Source organism: Manis pentadactyla, chromosome 18 (genome assembly GCF_030020395.1).
Source record: "Manis pentadactyla isolate mManPen7 chromosome 18, mManPen7.hap1, whole genome shotgun sequence".
Taxonomy (NCBI): Eukaryota; Metazoa; Chordata; class Mammalia; order Pholidota; family Manidae; genus Manis; species Manis pentadactyla.
The window spans coordinates 8,222,490-8,238,917 of NC_080036.1; the positions used below are offsets into that span (position 1 = coordinate 8,222,490).

At 43.5% G+C, this 16,428-nt stretch overlaps 1 protein-coding gene across 2 annotated transcripts in view; it reads left to right on the forward strand.

Moving 5' to 3' along the window:
* The window catches only part of CYFIP1 (cytoplasmic FMR1 interacting protein 1), a 113,561-nt gene that overhangs the window by 55,707 nt on the left and 41,426 nt on the right, over positions 1-16,428 (forward strand). For both annotated transcript variants that reach the window (XR_008994662.1, XM_036876988.2), the window contains exons 11-16: positions 507-624; positions 9,135-9,257; positions 10,218-10,343; positions 13,133-13,299; positions 14,528-14,675; positions 15,765-15,918. Coding sequence is in view for 1 of the 2 variants with exons in the window: in XM_036876988.2 (XP_036732883.1) it covers positions 507-624; positions 9,135-9,257; positions 10,218-10,343; positions 13,133-13,299; positions 14,528-14,675; positions 15,765-15,918 (836 nt within the window). In the remaining variant the exon portion in view is untranslated. The remainder of the gene's footprint in view (positions 1-506; positions 625-9,134; positions 9,258-10,217; positions 10,344-13,132; positions 13,300-14,527; positions 14,676-15,764; positions 15,919-16,428) is intronic.

Consider the following 16,428-nt stretch of genomic DNA (forward strand, 5'->3'; position numbering starts at 1 on the left):
CTTTGCTCTCTGCTACAAATGGTGTGTTGTGCACATAAGTCATTGGGGCAGCAGAACTAACTTCCAAGTGATTTTCAGTTTTCAGTTCTCCCAGAAAGGTGACTTTTGTTTCTGACTCTGGCTGAGTTTTCTACTGCAGCTTGTCTTTTCACGTGGGTAATAGCAAAACACTAATTTCCGCCAAGCATGCTGTAATGGTCAAGGGGCCTCAGGGTGATGTGATATCCTAAATACTGACACCTCTCAGCTTTTGGAAAGTTGTTTGTTGATTAAGGAGCAATGATGATTCCTTTTCCGAAACACGGGGAGGAGAAAGGCCTGAGACCCTGACATGGCGAAGGAGGCTGGCTGTTTCCCCGCTGAGAATTCCATGTTCCCTCCTGTCTTCTTGCCAGCATGTGGGGGCCCTGATGACCGTCAACAGGCTGTGCTGCCTGCCTGCTGTGACGTGTGAGCCTTGTGCCAGCACCCCTTCAGATAACACAGTGTTTTCCTTTCCCCACCAGGTGGACGTGCACGTCATCCAGCAGCAGCCCACAGTACAACATCTGTGAGCAGATGATACAAATCCGGGACGACCACATGCGCTTCATCTCGGAGCTGGCGCGCTACAGCAACAGTGAGGTGCGGCCCTGTGTGCCCGCCCACACCGGCCGGAGGGCAGAGGCTCTGCTGTGTCCCTGGGTCTCCGCACCCAGATACTAGCTAATCGCTGTGAGAAGCACAGTTTAGTGCCAAATACTTAAAAAGCGCCCATCTTAATGGACAAGGCATTGCAGTTAGTCTTGTTTGTATGTGTTTAGCTATAACGAAAGCATCCTCTTTTCTCAGAGGAACTTACTAGGGACCCCAAAAGAAAGGATAGAGGAGAGACCTTGAGTTAAGCAGTGTTTCCTGCTCTAGTCCCCTGGTTCTGCTGAGAGGGGAGGGCGTTAGGAAAAGAAATGCTGATTCTGACTTGTGGCCTTTCATGTCTCAAGGGTGGAAGTCCCGCAGCCAGGGAGGGCAGGAATGTGGGTCGGGGGAGGATGTGCCACAGCGCTCAAGGGCGGCCTAGAGCGCGTGTGGGAGGAACTGCCGACTCCGGCCTGCAGCTCTGCGGCGGCGTTTCATGCGTCCTTGTTTGGGTTGGACACACTTCCCCACCTGCCCAGCATGGCTCAGAGCCAGCCCTACCTGGGTGTGGGATGGGTAGGAGGGGAGGTCTCAATACGGGGGCAGCAGAGTATTGCTTCTCACATCAAGGCCAAGTCAGTGAGGTAGGAGCAAGCAATGGTCCGTGTTGTCACTGCTACCAAGAGTCTAAAGAAACTCGAGCACTTGGGTCCACAAATACAGGTCTGGCTTTTGAGACTGGGGTAACCCTAGTTCTCAGGAGGACCATTAACGTTTGGGGGAGAACTCTGTTGGTCCCATCCATTGCAGGACAATGAGTGTCCTTTCACCTACCACCAAACACTGGTCATCATGTAGCCAAAATGACTGAAAAACACTCGAGATGCCTTGGGGTGATGGCGGCTGGCTCCCAAGTGAGGAGATGCTGTCTTGCCCCTTCTCCAATGAGCAGCATCGCCTGCAGGGTTCATGATGTCAAGACTTCATGGTATTGTAAACCAAGTTCATGGGAAGCTCTCAAACATGGAGCTAATTTATACCCCCTAAATAAGCACATTTGACTGCGTGCTGCTTGTTTTCCTCCCAGTGCCTGCTATGTAGATCTTCAAAGAGATCTACTTTTGAATGCTTTGCACACTTTATTTTTAAACAGGTTTATGGAGGTAGAATACAATTACAATTCACCCATTTACATACTATTACATACCATACAATTTACCCATTAAAGTTGCACATGGAGGTAGAATACAATTACAATTCACCCATTTACATACTATTACATACCATACAATTTACCCATTAAAGTTGCACAGTTCAAAGGTTCTTTTTATATTCACTGAGGTGTGTAATCATCACAGTCCATTTTTTTTAAAATTTTGGAATCATCTACAATTACATGAAGAACATTATGTTTACTAGGCTCCCCCCTTCACCAAGTCCCCCCCCCACAAACCCCATCACAGTCACTGTCCATCAGCATAGTAAGATGTTGTAGAATCACTACTTGTCTCTCTGTGTTCCACAGCCCTCCCCGTGCCCCCCCCCAACATTACACATGCTAATCGTCAGGCCTCCTTTCTTCTCCCACCCCAGTCTCCCTCCCTTCCCACCCATCCTCCCCAGTCCCTTTCCCTTTGGTAACTGTTAGTCCATTCTTGGGTTCTGTGATTCTGCTGCTGTTTGGTTCCTTCAGTTTTCCTTTGTTCTTATACTCCACATATGAGTGAAATCATTTGGTATTTGTCTTTCTCTGCCTGGCTTATTTCACTGAGCATGATACCCTCTGGCTCCATCCATGTTGTTGCAAATGGTAGGATCTGTTTTTTTCTTATGGCTGAGTAATATTCCATTGTGTATATGTACCACATCTTCTTGATCCATTCATCTACTGTTGGACATTTAGGTTGCTTCCATATCTTGGATATTGTAAATAGTGCTGCGATAAACATAGGGGTGCATCTGTCTTTTTCAACCTGGAGTGCTGCATTCTTAGGGTAAATTCCTAGAAGTGGAATTCCTGGGTCAAATGGTATGTCTATTTTGAGCTTTTGGAGGAACCTCCATACTGCTTTCCACAATGGTTGAACTAACTTACATTCCCACCAGCAGTGTAGGAGGGTTCCCCTTTCTCCACAACCTCGCCAACATTTGTTGTTGTTTGTCTTTTGGATGGCAGCCATCCTTACTGGTGTGAGGTGATATCTCACTGTGGTTTTAATTTGCATTTCTCTGATGGCAAGCGATGCAGAGCATCTTTTCATGTGTCTGTTGGCCACCTGAATTTCTTCTTTAGAGAACTGTCTATTCAGCTCCTCTGCCCATTTTTTAATTGGATTATTTGCTTTTTGTTTGTTGAGGTGCATGAGCTCTTTATATATTTTGGGTGTCAATCCTTTATCGGATCTGTCATTTATGAATATATTCTCCCATACTGTAGGATACCTTTTTGTTCTATTGATGGTGTCCTTTGCTGTACAGAAGCTTTTCAGCTTGATATAGTCCCACTTGTTCATTTTTGCTTTTGTTTCCCTTGCCCGGGGAGATATGTTCATGAAGAAGTCGCTCATGTTTATATCCAAGAGATTTTTGCCTATGTTTTTTTCTAAGAGTTTTATGGTTTCATGGCTTACATTCAGGTCTTTGATCCATTTCGAATATACTTCTGTGTATGGGGTTAGACAATGATCCAGTTTCATTCTCTTACATGTAGCTGTCCAGTTTTGCCAGCACCAACTGTTGAAGAGGCTGTCATTTCCCCATTGTATGTCCATGGCTCCTTTATTGAATATTAATTGACCATATATGTTTGGGTTAATGTCTGGAGTCTCTAATCTGTTCCACTGGTCTGTGGCTCTGTTCTTGTGCCAGTACCAAATTGTCTTGATTACTGTGGCTTTGTAGTAGAGCTTGAAGTGGGGAGTGAGATCCCTCCTACTTTATTCTTCCTTCTCAGGATTGCTTTGGCTATTCGGCATCTTTGGTGTTTCCATATGAATTTTTGAACTATTTGTTCCAGTTCATTGAAGAATGTTGCTGGTAGTTTCATAGGGATTGCATCAAATCTGTATATTGCTTTGGGCAGGATGGCCATTTTGATGATATTAATTCTTCCTAGCCAGGAGCATGGGATGAGTTTCCATCTGTTAGTGTCCCCTTTAATTTCTCTTAAGAGTGTCTCGTAGTTTTCAGGGTATAGGTCTTTCACTTCCTTGGTTAGGTTTATTCCTAGGTATTTTATTCTTTTTGATGCTATTGTGAATGGAACTGTCTTCCTGATTTCTCTTTCTATTAGTTTATTGTTAGTGTATAGGAAAGCCACAGATTTCTGTGTGTTAATTTTGTATCCTGCAACTTTGCTGAATTCCAGTATCAGTTCTAGTAGTTTTGGAGTGGAGTCTTTAGGGTTTTTTATGTACAATATCATGTCATCAGCAAATAGTGACAGTTTGACTTCTTCTTTACCAATCTGGATTCCTTGTATTTCTTTGTTTTGTCTGATTGCCGTGGCTAGGACCTCCAGTACTATGTTGAATAACAGTGGGGAGAGTGGGCATCCCTGTCTAGTTCCTGATCTCAGAGGAAAAGCTTTCAGCCTCTCGCTGTTCAGTATGATGTTGTCTGTGGATTTATCATAGATGGCCTTTAATTATATTGAGGTACTTGCCCTCTGTACTCATTTTGTTGAGAGTTTTTATCACGAATGGATGTTGAATTTTGTCCAGTGCTTTTTCAGCGTCTATGGAGATGATCATGTGGTTTTTGTCCTTCTTTTTGTTGATGTGGTGGATGATGTTGGTGAATTTTTGAATGTTGTACCATCCTTGCATCCCTGGGATGAATCCCACTTGGTCATGGTGTATGATCCTTTTGATGTATTTTTGAATTCGGTTTGCTAATATTTTGTTGAGTATTTTTGTATGTATGTTCATCAGGGATATTGGTCTGTAGTGGGGTCTTTGCCTGGTTTTGGTATTAGAGTGATGTTGGCTTCATGGAATGAGTTTGGGAGTATTCCCTCCTCTTCTATTTTTTGGAAAACTTTAAGGAGAATGGGTATTATGTCTTCTTTGTATGTCTGATAAAATTCGGCAGTAAATCCAGCTGGCCCCGGGGGTTTTGTTCTTGGGTAGTTTTTGATTACTGCTTCAATTTTGTTGCTGGTAGTTGGTCTGTTTAGATTTTCTGTTTCTTCCTTGGTCAATCTTGGAAGGTTGTGTTTTTCTAGGAAGTTGTCCGTTTCTTCTAGGTTTTCCAACTTGTTAGCATATAGGTTCTCATAGTATTCTCTAATATTTCTTTGTATTTCTGTGTGGTCTGTCATGACTTTTCCATTCTCATTACTGATTCTGTTGATGTGTGTTGATTCTCTTTTTCTCTTAATAAGTCTGGCTAGAGGCTTATCTATTTTGTTTACTTTCTCAGAGAACCAGCTCTTGGTTTCATTTATTTTTCCTATTGTTTTATTCTTCTCAATTTTATTTATTTATTTTCTGATCTTTATTATGTCTCTCCTTCTGCTGACTTTGGCTTCATTTGTTCTTCTTTTTCCAATTTTGATAATTGTGGCTTTAGACTATTCATTTGGGATTGTTCTTCCTTCTTTAAATATGCCTGGATTACTATATACTTTCCTCTTAAGACTTTTCGCTGCGTCCCACGCAAGTTGGGGCTTTGTGTTGTTGTTGCCATTTGTTTCCATATATTGCTTGATCTCTATTTTAATTTGGTTGTTGAGCCATTATCACAGTTCATTTTTGAACATTTTTGTTACCCACTAAAGCAACTCTATACCCATTCGCAGTCACTCTGCATTCTTCTCCCCCAGCTCCTGGCAATCTCTTTTCTGTCTATGGAGGTGCCTATCCTGGACGTTTCATATAAATAAGAGTCATATAATAAGTAGTCCTTTGTGGCTGGCTCTTTTCACTTAACATAGTGCTTTTAAAGTCCATCCATGTTGTAGCATGTGTCAATTTTATAATAATTTCATGGTTTTTGTAATACTTAATCATTTTTATGACTGAGTAATGTTGCATTGTATGGCTACACCACATTTTATTCACTCGTCTATTGATTGATGGACATGTGGGTTATGGATAATGCTGCTAGGAGCATCCATGTAAAATTTTGTGTGGCATAAGTTTTCATTTCTCTCGTAGATACCTAGGAGTAGAATTGTTGAGTCCTATGGTATCTATATTTAACATTTTGAGGAACTACCAGACTGTTCTTAAAGTGGCTGTATTTTGTATTCAGCAGTGTAAGAGGTTCTGATTTCTCTACATCCTTGGCCACACTTTTGACTGTCTGTTTCTTTGGTTCTGTTTTTTGACCATCCTAGTGAGTGCGAACAGGTGTGTGGTTGTGGTTGAAATTTGCATTTCTCCAATGACTAATGAAATTGAGCATCTTTTTGTGTGCTTATTGGCCATTTGCAGATCTTTGGAGAAATGTCTGTTCAAGTCCTTTGTCCATTTTGTAGTTGGTATTCATGCTTTACTGTTGAGCTAATGAGTTATTTATATATCCTTGGTAATGGATCCTTATCTGATGTATGATTTTAAAGTATTTTCTCTTATATGTAGTTCTCATTTTGGCTCCCTTGGTGGTGTCATTTGAAGCTCAGTTTTTAATTTTTCCTGTGGTTTGGTTTGCTCTGTTTTTTCTTTCATTGCTCGTGCTTTTGGTGTTGTATTGAAGAAACCATTGCGTGACCCGAGGTCATAAAGATTTGCCTTTTGTGTTTCATAGTTTTAGCTCCTGTATTTAGATCTGTGATCTCTTTTGAGTTAATTTTTGTATGTGGTATTAGGTAAAAGTCCACCTTTATTCTGGATATATGGGTATCCAGTTTTCCTAGCAGTTTGTTAAAAAGACTATTCTTTCCCCACTGAAGGCACCCTTATTGAACAGCAGTTAACTTTAATCATGAAGGTTTGTTTGTCTTGTGCTCTCTTTTCTGTTCCACTGACTGTGTGTTTAGCCATTTACTACAACTACACTGTCTTGATGCTGTAGCTTTGTGGTAAAGTTGAAATTGGGAAGTAAGACCTCCAGCTTTGTTCTTCTTTTCCAAAATTGTTTGTTGATCCTTTGCATTTCCATATGAACTCCATGTCAATTTCTGCAAAAAAAAGGTAGCTGGAATTTTAATCGGGATTGCATTGAATCTGTATACCAGTTTGGGGAGTATTGCCATCTTAACAGTATTGAGTCTTCAATCCAAGAGACCTTTAATTTCTTTCAACAATATTATGTCATTTTCAAAGTACAAAGTTTTTACTTATCTTCTTGCATTTATCCCTGGGTATTTTATTCTTTTTGATGCTGTTGTAAATTGAGTTATTTTATTAATTTCATTTTCAAGTTGTTTGCTCAGTTTCCTTTGACAAGAGGGAAAGGATTTGTCCTGAGTAGGTCGGTTCTGCCATCCGTTCTTATATGTGGGGTTTTCTCCACCGTCAAGTGACCGACTGTGTTCAGCCCAGTGCTGACACTGTCCTGTAGATGGCTCGGGCCTCACAGGTAAGAGCCCCGCCTCCCCACTGTGCCCCCCCTGCACCCCAGGTGTCAGCTGCAAGCCCGGTTGTCTCTCATGCTTCTGACAGACTGTGCATCAGGGGTTCCAGTGATCCCCTCCTCGAGTTTTCTTTGTGTCTTGTCTTACACAGATAAGGGCTTTTTTTAAACATGATCACAATACCATTATTACACCTAAGCAAATCAAGTATTTCTTAATATTGAATCGCTGGTCATTGTTCAAATTTTCCCTATTGACTTGTAAATGATTTATTTGTCCAAGTTTATTTGTCTCAGGATCTGAATAACTGCTATGCACTGCAGTTGGTTGATGTGTCTTCTTGACCCCTCCATCTCATACCCCATGCTATCATTTGCCGTGACCTCTGTACCCTGTGTTTTCTCTACACTGAGCCAGGTCAGGACTGGATTCCTTTCCTTTATGTATGTTTTTCCAATAACTGATCCTCTAGCATCATAAAAGGTAACAAATCAGGTTTTTTCAATACTTTTTTGAAGTCAGTCTACTTTGGATTCTTTCTTTTTCTCTTTTCTCCGATACTGAAAATCCTGGTTCTTAATTACTCCAGGATATTTTGACTTAATGTCCCAGTATATACTCAGAAGTCCTAAAGTAGCAATACTGGCAGTGCTAATCATTAGATTACTAGAAATGGTATAGTTTATATTGTAATATGTAACATTATCATAGTATATAACAGCAGCATAACCACCGAACCTGTTGAAGGCCCGCCTCGCAACCGATTGTACCCTTAGGTCTCTGCCTCTTGGATGTTGGATCATTGGTTTTCAAAGTCGCCTGCAGTGGTTTGTTTTGTATCCATCTCCGCCTGTTAGGGATGCCTGAGTGACTGACTGTGATCACACTGCCTGTGGTGGCCCCGCAGACATCTCCCCCAGTAGAGCTGACGTTCTGGCTGTACCCGCCCTTGTGGTTCTTACGATCACAGAATGCCCCTCAGCAGCAACCACCATGCGCTGAAAAAGCAGGGTTCATTGCTTACAGGTCCTGGAGGGTACTTGGCTCGCTTGGCGCCACCAAGTGAGATCAAAGTAGATGGAGAGTGGGGAGAGCAGACCTGGGTCTCTGCCTTTGTTGGGGTTGGGGTTAGGGTTGTGGGTTCATTCTTTATTAGGAAATTTAAAACATTTGCCAGTAAGCAGGAATTAGCATATAGGAAGGGAGAATTGGGGTCTTTCAAGCAGTCAGTTATTTAGGTCACCCAGGGCTTCGTAAAAGGGAAACTTCATCATTGGGGCAGGCGGCCTGGCTCCTTATGTCCTTGTGTACTTAGGCATTTAATGAGATTTGTCTGTGAAATGGAGTCCTTAGCAATCAGAAGCTTGAATGTCAGGCTTACAATCAATAAAGCTTATTGTCAGGTACTTACTGTTTGTGTTTCTCTGTGTGGTCTTGAAGCCATTTCAATACACAGTTCAGTTCATTGTTTCATCTTGCTTTTGTTTTAGGGATTGTTTTTGCCCCTTAATTAAATTTTATGTCATAATTATATAAAATATTGCATTGTTCCAAAGTCAGATGTACAAAGGAGGAATAGAGAAGCCTGCCTTCCCCTCCATCCTATGCCTTCCTGCCTTGTAGCTGACCATTCTTAAATCTAAACTATGCATTATCTGATATAAGCAAATACACATGATGTGCACATTTTCCTTTATTAGCCATGTGGAAGCATGCTGTGCACACGTTTCTCTTAACACCATGTCCGGGAGGTCCTCCAGCACAGTCTGCAGCCACCTGCGCTGGGCCCTGAGAGCTGTGCAGTGTCTATCCTTCAGGGCTTTGAGGTCGCCAGCTGGCTGTGGGGAAGTGCACATCATTTGATGCTATGCGTCATTTCATATTTTATCAAGTGGATTTTGGTGCGGATTCCTAGTGGGTTTCATGGGTTGTGGGGCAAGCATATAGGTAGTTTTTCCTACATATAGGGTGACTTCTTGATTCTCCTGTTGTGCTCTAGGTTGTCACAGGGTCAGGCCGCCAGGAGGCTCAGAAGACGGATGCCGAGTATCGGAAGCTGTTCGACCTGGCACTGCAGGGCCTGCAGCTGCTGTCTCAGTGGAGCGCTCACGTGATGGAAGTGGTAGGCACTCTGCCGCTCCGCTTGCATTTGGAAGTGCAGAAAGCAGAAAGCATCCGCCCTGGGGTGGTTAGAAGGGCTTCTCTTCTCAAACTCAACAAGAAATGGACTAAATGATAATTTTTCTGCGTTAACTTTGGTCTTTGAGACAAGAAAAAAATTTGGGTTTTTATCTTTGGCCCTAGAAATACCAGTGTATGTCAATTTAAATGTTTCTAGATGAGTCAAAGTACTTTTCGTTTATGTGTGTTATAAATAAAGGGTCCCATCTTTTAAAACATATTGATAGAATTAAATTCATACCATGATTTTAAGTCTCATTTTAAAGAATATTTTCTGTTTTTAAAACATTTCTCTTTCAGTTATCAGTTTCTTACATTAATCATTAGTAAAAATAGTGTTTGATACCATATAGGGATTTGGATACCTATACACATAGAAGATTTTCCTTTTTGTTGTTTATTTTGATCAGATAAAAGTTATTCAACTGGATTAGTACATGATAATTTACAAGACTTATTCTTTTTAAAAACGGTGATGAAATGCCTGGAATCATAAATATTCAACACAAAATATCCAGGCCATTTTGCTTGATGTGTTTTTTAAACCTGAAATCACATGGCAGGAATGTTCTGCATCTTTATGGTGATAGACTCTGGGCTGGGTGGGGGAGGGGGGCTTGTGTACATGCGGTTTGTGGACTTGCATATGTGTGTGTTTGGGTGCGTAGGCTTGTGTGTACATGTGTAGTTTGTCATGCACATGCATCAAGGTGTGTGTGTAGTGTGTGCGCACATGCGAGTGAAGTGTGTGTGTGTGTGTGTGTGTGTGTGTGTGACTTTCATGTGTGGCAGATACTATCAGGCTGGCCTTTTGGTAGTTTTGGTGACGGTTGTGGGAATCAGACCGGAAGTTAAGCATTTTGCATTTAGTGTGGATGTCTCCCTTTTCTGACCACCACAGTATTCGTGGAAACTTGTGCACCCAACAGACAAGTACTCCAACAAGGACTGCCCTGACAACGCTGAGGAGTACGAGCGCGCCACCCGCTACAACTACACCAGTGAGGAGAAGTTCGCCCTGGTGGAGGTGAGCTGTCTGCTTCCTCTTCCTCTTGACTCTGCTCACAAACCCTCTTCCCATTCATAGCAAAGGCAGATCATGAACAAAGCTGCCTATTTCATGTCATTGCTCTTTGTAGGGTGGCCCTTCGTACCCAGCACAGTTGTCAAAACAGCAAAAGGTAGTGCATGGGTCCTGGTATCTGTGCTGACAGCCCCCCAGGCAGAGCAGGCGCCACTCACGGTATCTGGGAGTGGGCCCAGCTTCTTGCTGTGGGAACGTGGGGTTTCCAGAAAGGAGCCCCAGCACCCCTAGCCACTGAGTCCCCCCTCCTTGCTCTCACACACGTGGCTGGACTCCCTCATCCCTGCACTACTTTCATACACCTTTGGATGAACAGAAGTTCTTGATTTCAGTGCCATCGAGTCTCTGTCCTTTTGTAGTTGTACTTCCCCTGCTTGTTTAAGGAATCTTTGCATGCCCTAAGGTCATGAGAATATTCTCCTCTGCTGCCTTCTGGGTGTTTTTATTATTCTGTCTTTCACATTTAGATTGGAAATTCACCCCAATCTAGTTTTTCACATCTTCCTTCCCTCCCACCACTGTCTACCTTGTCAGCTTTGTTGTGAATCAGGTGACAGCATGTGTGCAGGTGGGTTTCTGCTCACTGTTCTGAAAGTTGGTCAGTCTGTCTCTCCTGTCCTGGTAGTCTCTGTTGTAATAACTGCTCTCTCTGATAAAGTGATTCTTTTTGTCTTAGGAATTCTTGGCAATCCCTGCCCTCTGTGTTTTCATAGACATTTTAGAATCAAATTTTTATATTTCACAGTGAAATCTTTTGGAATTTTTTATGGGCATAGGAATAAACTTGTAGGTCATTTTAGGGAGAATTGGCAAATATTAAGCCTTTTATGAATATGGCATATCCTGCCATTTACTTAGGTTCTGTCGTTTCTTTTTTATAATCTCAAACTGTTGCACATCTTCTGTTAGCTGTGTTTCTAGGTGTTTGGTAATAGATGATATATTTTTAAATTGTTCTAAATGTTTGTCACTGGTACTTAAAACATAAGTATTTTTTGTAGTTTTCCTAGATTCTACCAACTTTTATTTGTAATAAATTATGTATAGATTCTTTTGGTTTTGTATTTACATACCATATCATCTGGAAATGACAGTTTTATTTCTCCCATCCTTCTATTTTTTTTTTAATAGATAACAACTTTTTTCCCCCACATAATCTACACATCACTCATTTGAATATAAAACTCAGCATTTTTTAAAAAAAATATTCACACAGTCATGCAATCAAAATAAAATTTAGTACATTTTTATTGTCAGAAAGAAACTGCATAGCCACGAGCCCCGTTTTCCTTTCCATCCAGCCTTAGACAGCAGCCAGCCTGGTTTCCATCTGTAGGTTTTCCTGTTCTGAACACTTCATATAAATGGAATGAGACAATATGTAGCTGTTTATGATTGGCTTCATTCACTTAATTAACATAATGTTTTCCAGGTTCACACATATTTCAGTATTTCATTCTTTTCATAGCCGAATAATATTGTATGAATGTATCACATTTTGTTTATCCATTTATTAGCTGATGAACATTTGGTTTGTTTCTACTTTTCACTATAGTGAATACTGCTGCCGTATTCTTTGTGTACAGGTTTGTATGGATACATGTTTTCATTCCTTTTGATGATAACACCTAGGAGTGGAATTGCTGGTTCATCTGGTAACTATGTCTGACATTTTAAGAAACTATCAGGCGGTTTTCCAAAATGGCAGCCTTACTTTATGTTCCTTCTGACAGTGTACAAAGGTTGCACTTGCTCTGAATCCTTGCAACACTTTTTATTGTCTGTCTTTGGTTTTAGTCATTCTGCTACATGTGAGTGTATCTCATTAAGGTTTTGATTTGCATTTTCCTGTCAGCAATGATGCTGAGCATATTTTTATGTGCTTATTGACAATTTGTATTCCTTCTTGGGAGAAATGTCTATTTAGGCCATTTTCTAATTGGGGTGTCTTTTTTATTATTTTTTCTTTATATATTCTAAATACCAGTTCCTTATGAGCCATGATTTGCATTATTTTCTCCCATTCTGTGCATTGTCTTTTTACTTTCTCGCTAGGGTTTTTTTGGTGACATTAAATTTATCTACTTTTTATTGCTTGTGCTTTTGGTGTCATATCTAAGTCACTGTTTGAATTTTGGGTTCAAGTTAATTTGAATTCGAATTGGGGAATTCCCCTTTTTTTAATAGAAATTTCCTTTTTTTCCTCATTCGAAAAATAATACAGAATCATAAAACAAATCCCCAAAGCAAATAAATAGACAACATTAATGTGCAGCGAGGACAGTGCAGGGTCTGTATGCCATCGTGGAGATGAACCTTGAACAGTGTGGTGCAGTTTCTTTCAGGACTTTCTGTGCATATTAGTTCTGTGCACCATGATTGTTTAACAGGTGGGATCTGGGTTGCAAACTCTTGAAACTTCTTTTTTCTTTTCCAGCTAATAACCTGTTTGCTCCCCTGAATCTTTATTCTTTTCCCTTTAAAGTCTTCCACAGGGGATGTCCTCTTAAGATGTGGGAGTGTCTGAGTCAGTCACCAGATGCCCCGTTAGCCCCATGGTGGAGTCAGGTACAGGACCCGAGAGGCAGCCGCTGACACGGTGCTGCACACCCCCAGGCAGCAGCTGTAAAACTGAAACAGGGAGACCAGGGAGAGGCACTGTGCTTGGCACCTGCTGCGAAGGAGCCCCTTCTGTCACTGTGAGTGCGCTGACAGTCGTGTGTCCCCTGCAGGTGATCGCCATGATCAAAGGTTTGCAGGTGCTGATGGGTAGGATGGAGAGCGTGTTCAACCATGCCATCCGGCACACCGTCTACGCTGCGCTGCAGGACTTCTCCCAGGTCACCCTCAGGGAGCCGCTCAGGCAGGCCATCAAGAAGAAGAAGAATGTTATCCAGAGGTCAGCCCCACACACACCCCACCCTGCGAGCTCAGCATTCGGAGTTGTAGGGTCAGCATAGGTTTCAAAGCTGAAGAGTTCCATTTTCATGAATAATCTCAGTGCATTTATCATCAACTTCCAGGTACCCTTTTGGTGAATTTCCTGTAAATATCCAATTATTCACCTGAACCACTACAGTAAATCAACTACAGGGGACCTAAGACCCAGGGACAAGGGCGGGAGAGTGTCTCAGTATTTGTCCGATGATCCTGATGAGCAGTCATGTAGGGACATGCCACCTAGATCCCATCTTCCACCTCAAAGTGTGTTGTCTTCGGTATTTTTGCTTCTAATCCTCGTGGCCTATCTTGTAAGCTGGTTGGAAACTACATAGATATTGAAATCCTGTAGTGATATTGAGCTAGCTTTCTCTTAATGTTTAGCCTTTTAGATAAAGTTGTCTTTCAGACATATCTATGTGAAACGAAGCTTACAGGGGCTCACAGATGTACTGATTTTATTTTGTTGTGTTGTAGTTGATATACTTGTCACTTGGCATTGTATGATTTTTAGCGTTAAGACAGTTTTCACACTGTCCTGCCAGATCGTGTCCTCTCACCCTCAGGGCCTAATCAGAGGTTCTCCTCTTTCAGGTGCTTCCCACTTTGCTCATGCTCACCGTGACGGGAGGCTCACCACGTGGGAGGTGTGCAGTGTAGTCTAAGAGTGACTCAGGTTTAGCTAGAACCTTCCCCATGAGGAGATCCGGAAGGGTGCAGGGGTGCCTCTGCCTCAAGTGTGGCACCGTGGGGGTTCTCCACACAGTGGGGCCCTGCTGGGGATGGGTCTATGTCCCGAATGAGTCTGGGACATACGCCCAGTCCCTGTGGCTGTGCTGGTTCCTGGTAGGAAATGAGGGATCAGGCCTCGGGAGACTGATTTCAGTTCTGGGTAGATGGATGTGTGTGGTCTAGCGTGATGCGGTATTCAGAAAATAAACACCTCTCTGGGCTAACGGATGCAGACTGCAGCCATCTGGGATCTAATGGGCTAGTAATGTCCCCAAGAAAATGATCTTTTTTAAAAGTTCATGTTAGACTGGCCCATTACCATGTCCCCCTGTGGTCCCCACAGAAATTCCCGTGGGAGGGCTGGCCATTCTGAGAACTGTGTGTTAGGTGGAGATGTGATAGTAGATTCCTGAGTCTGTCAGCACTGAGTCCTCACTGCTAATGGGGCTGCTCAGTGTCCTGCAGGCCATCAGGAAGACTGTGTGCGACTGGGAGACCGGGCACGAGCCCTTCAACGACCCGGCCCTGCGGGGCGAGAAGGACCCCAAGAGTGGCTTTGACATCAAAGTGCCCCGGCGCGCAGTGGGGCCCTCCAGCACACAGGTTCTCACCCCTCTCCTGCTGCCTGCTCCCTCCACGGGCTAACCCTGGGTGGGGGGTGGGCAGTGAGGCTGGGAGTAAGATGCCATCGCCTGTCCGCTGCTCCGCTCTTCCCCGCCCAGAGGATGGGGAGCCTTAGTGGAGACATCCTTGCGATGCTCAGCTTGGGCTAATTGCATGCAGAACTTTGACTGCATCACCTTCCATTTCAAAAACGTGGGTGAAAGTCTCCGTGTCCTCATTTATGCTGTGTTTCCCAATGCGTGTTTAAATGTATAGTTAAAATTTTTATGTTGGGCCTAAAAATAATCATTCCTAAAGATAAAACTTTGGGAAATTTAAAACATAGCTTTCCCCAGTCTGAAACCACCGGTGCTGTTCTCTCCTGGCACTCTGGGCCCCCAGAGCGGCTCTCCTTTGACTCACCTGAGTTTATGTGCCCTTCTGCTTTTCTCCTCCTATTTGGAGACTTGGTACTTCTTACTCAATGTCTCTCTGTTGGGGCCTTTTGTAATCTCTCCTGCCCATCTTTCAGAGAATTGCCAGCAAAGCATGTTGCTGGCTGTCTTAAATGCTCAGGTTTTAGCCTGCCCAGGAGGTCCTGGTGTGCGTCCCCAGCCCCTCACGTGTGCTGTGTCACTAACGGCTCTCTCCACCTCTCCCCGTCTGTCTGTGTCTAGCTCTTCCTGGTGCGCACCATGGCCGAGTCCTTGAGCTCTGCCGAGCTGCTGAGGCAGCTCAAGTCTCTGGGCATGGAAAGGCTCTTGCATGTGGTAAACGCGTTTCTGAGGCAGTCCTACACCTATCCTCCTCTTTTAACCTTTGGTGGTAAGACATCATTTGTTTTTCTTGTTGACCTTTATGTCATGGAGGTGCACTGCTCCACTACAAAGTCTTCTCCCGAGCAGCAGCAACTTGCCACCTAGATGGGTGCACAGACCCCCCTGGAGGAGCTGGCGTCGTGTGGGCCAAGGGCTCCAGCCTGGCTTGGGGCGTAGTGGAGCAGTCCTCCTCTGGTGATTTATCTAAGTTGGCATAACTAATGTACCATGTGTATTTTCTCCCCCACAAATGTTTCTTTGGATAATGCAGCTTTACATGGTGAGAACCATGCTAGAGTCCCTCATTGCAGACAAAAGTGGTTCCAAGAAAACCTTGAGAAGTAGCCTTGAGGGGCCCACCATATTGGACATAGAAAAGTTCCATCGAGAGTCATTCTTCTACACTCACTTGATAAATTTCAGTGGTAAGAGACACTGCTGACCAGCGTACGGCCCAGCATGTTCTAACACCGCTAACACCGTCTAGAATGCTTCCACCTGCCTGACCGTCCCTGCTGTGGTCCCCTCACACACCCAGATGGTGGCGTGTGGTGTGACCTTCACTGCATTTCCTCAACTGTTGCTTTAAATACACAGCTGGCCAGGGGCACCATCCATGTGCTGTGGCCCTTGGAAGTTTGAGGGCTGTGGGCTGTGGCTGGCCCTGCAACCTGGACTCAGTCTTTATAACCTGCACAAGGTCAGCAACACAGGCAAATGTCATCTCTCCCCTGGTTCAAGACCAAGACAGTGATAAATATTAGCAGCCCCACATGGGAAGATGTGTAAGAGGCGGCAGGCGACTGGATGCAGGCGGCCCGTCCTGGGTGACAAGGGTGCTCAGTGGTGTCCTCTGACATCAGGGGGTCATCCACGTTTTTTCCTGGGCTGCAGCCACTTGCTCAGAGCAGGAGGCCTGTCTTTTGACCAGGGTA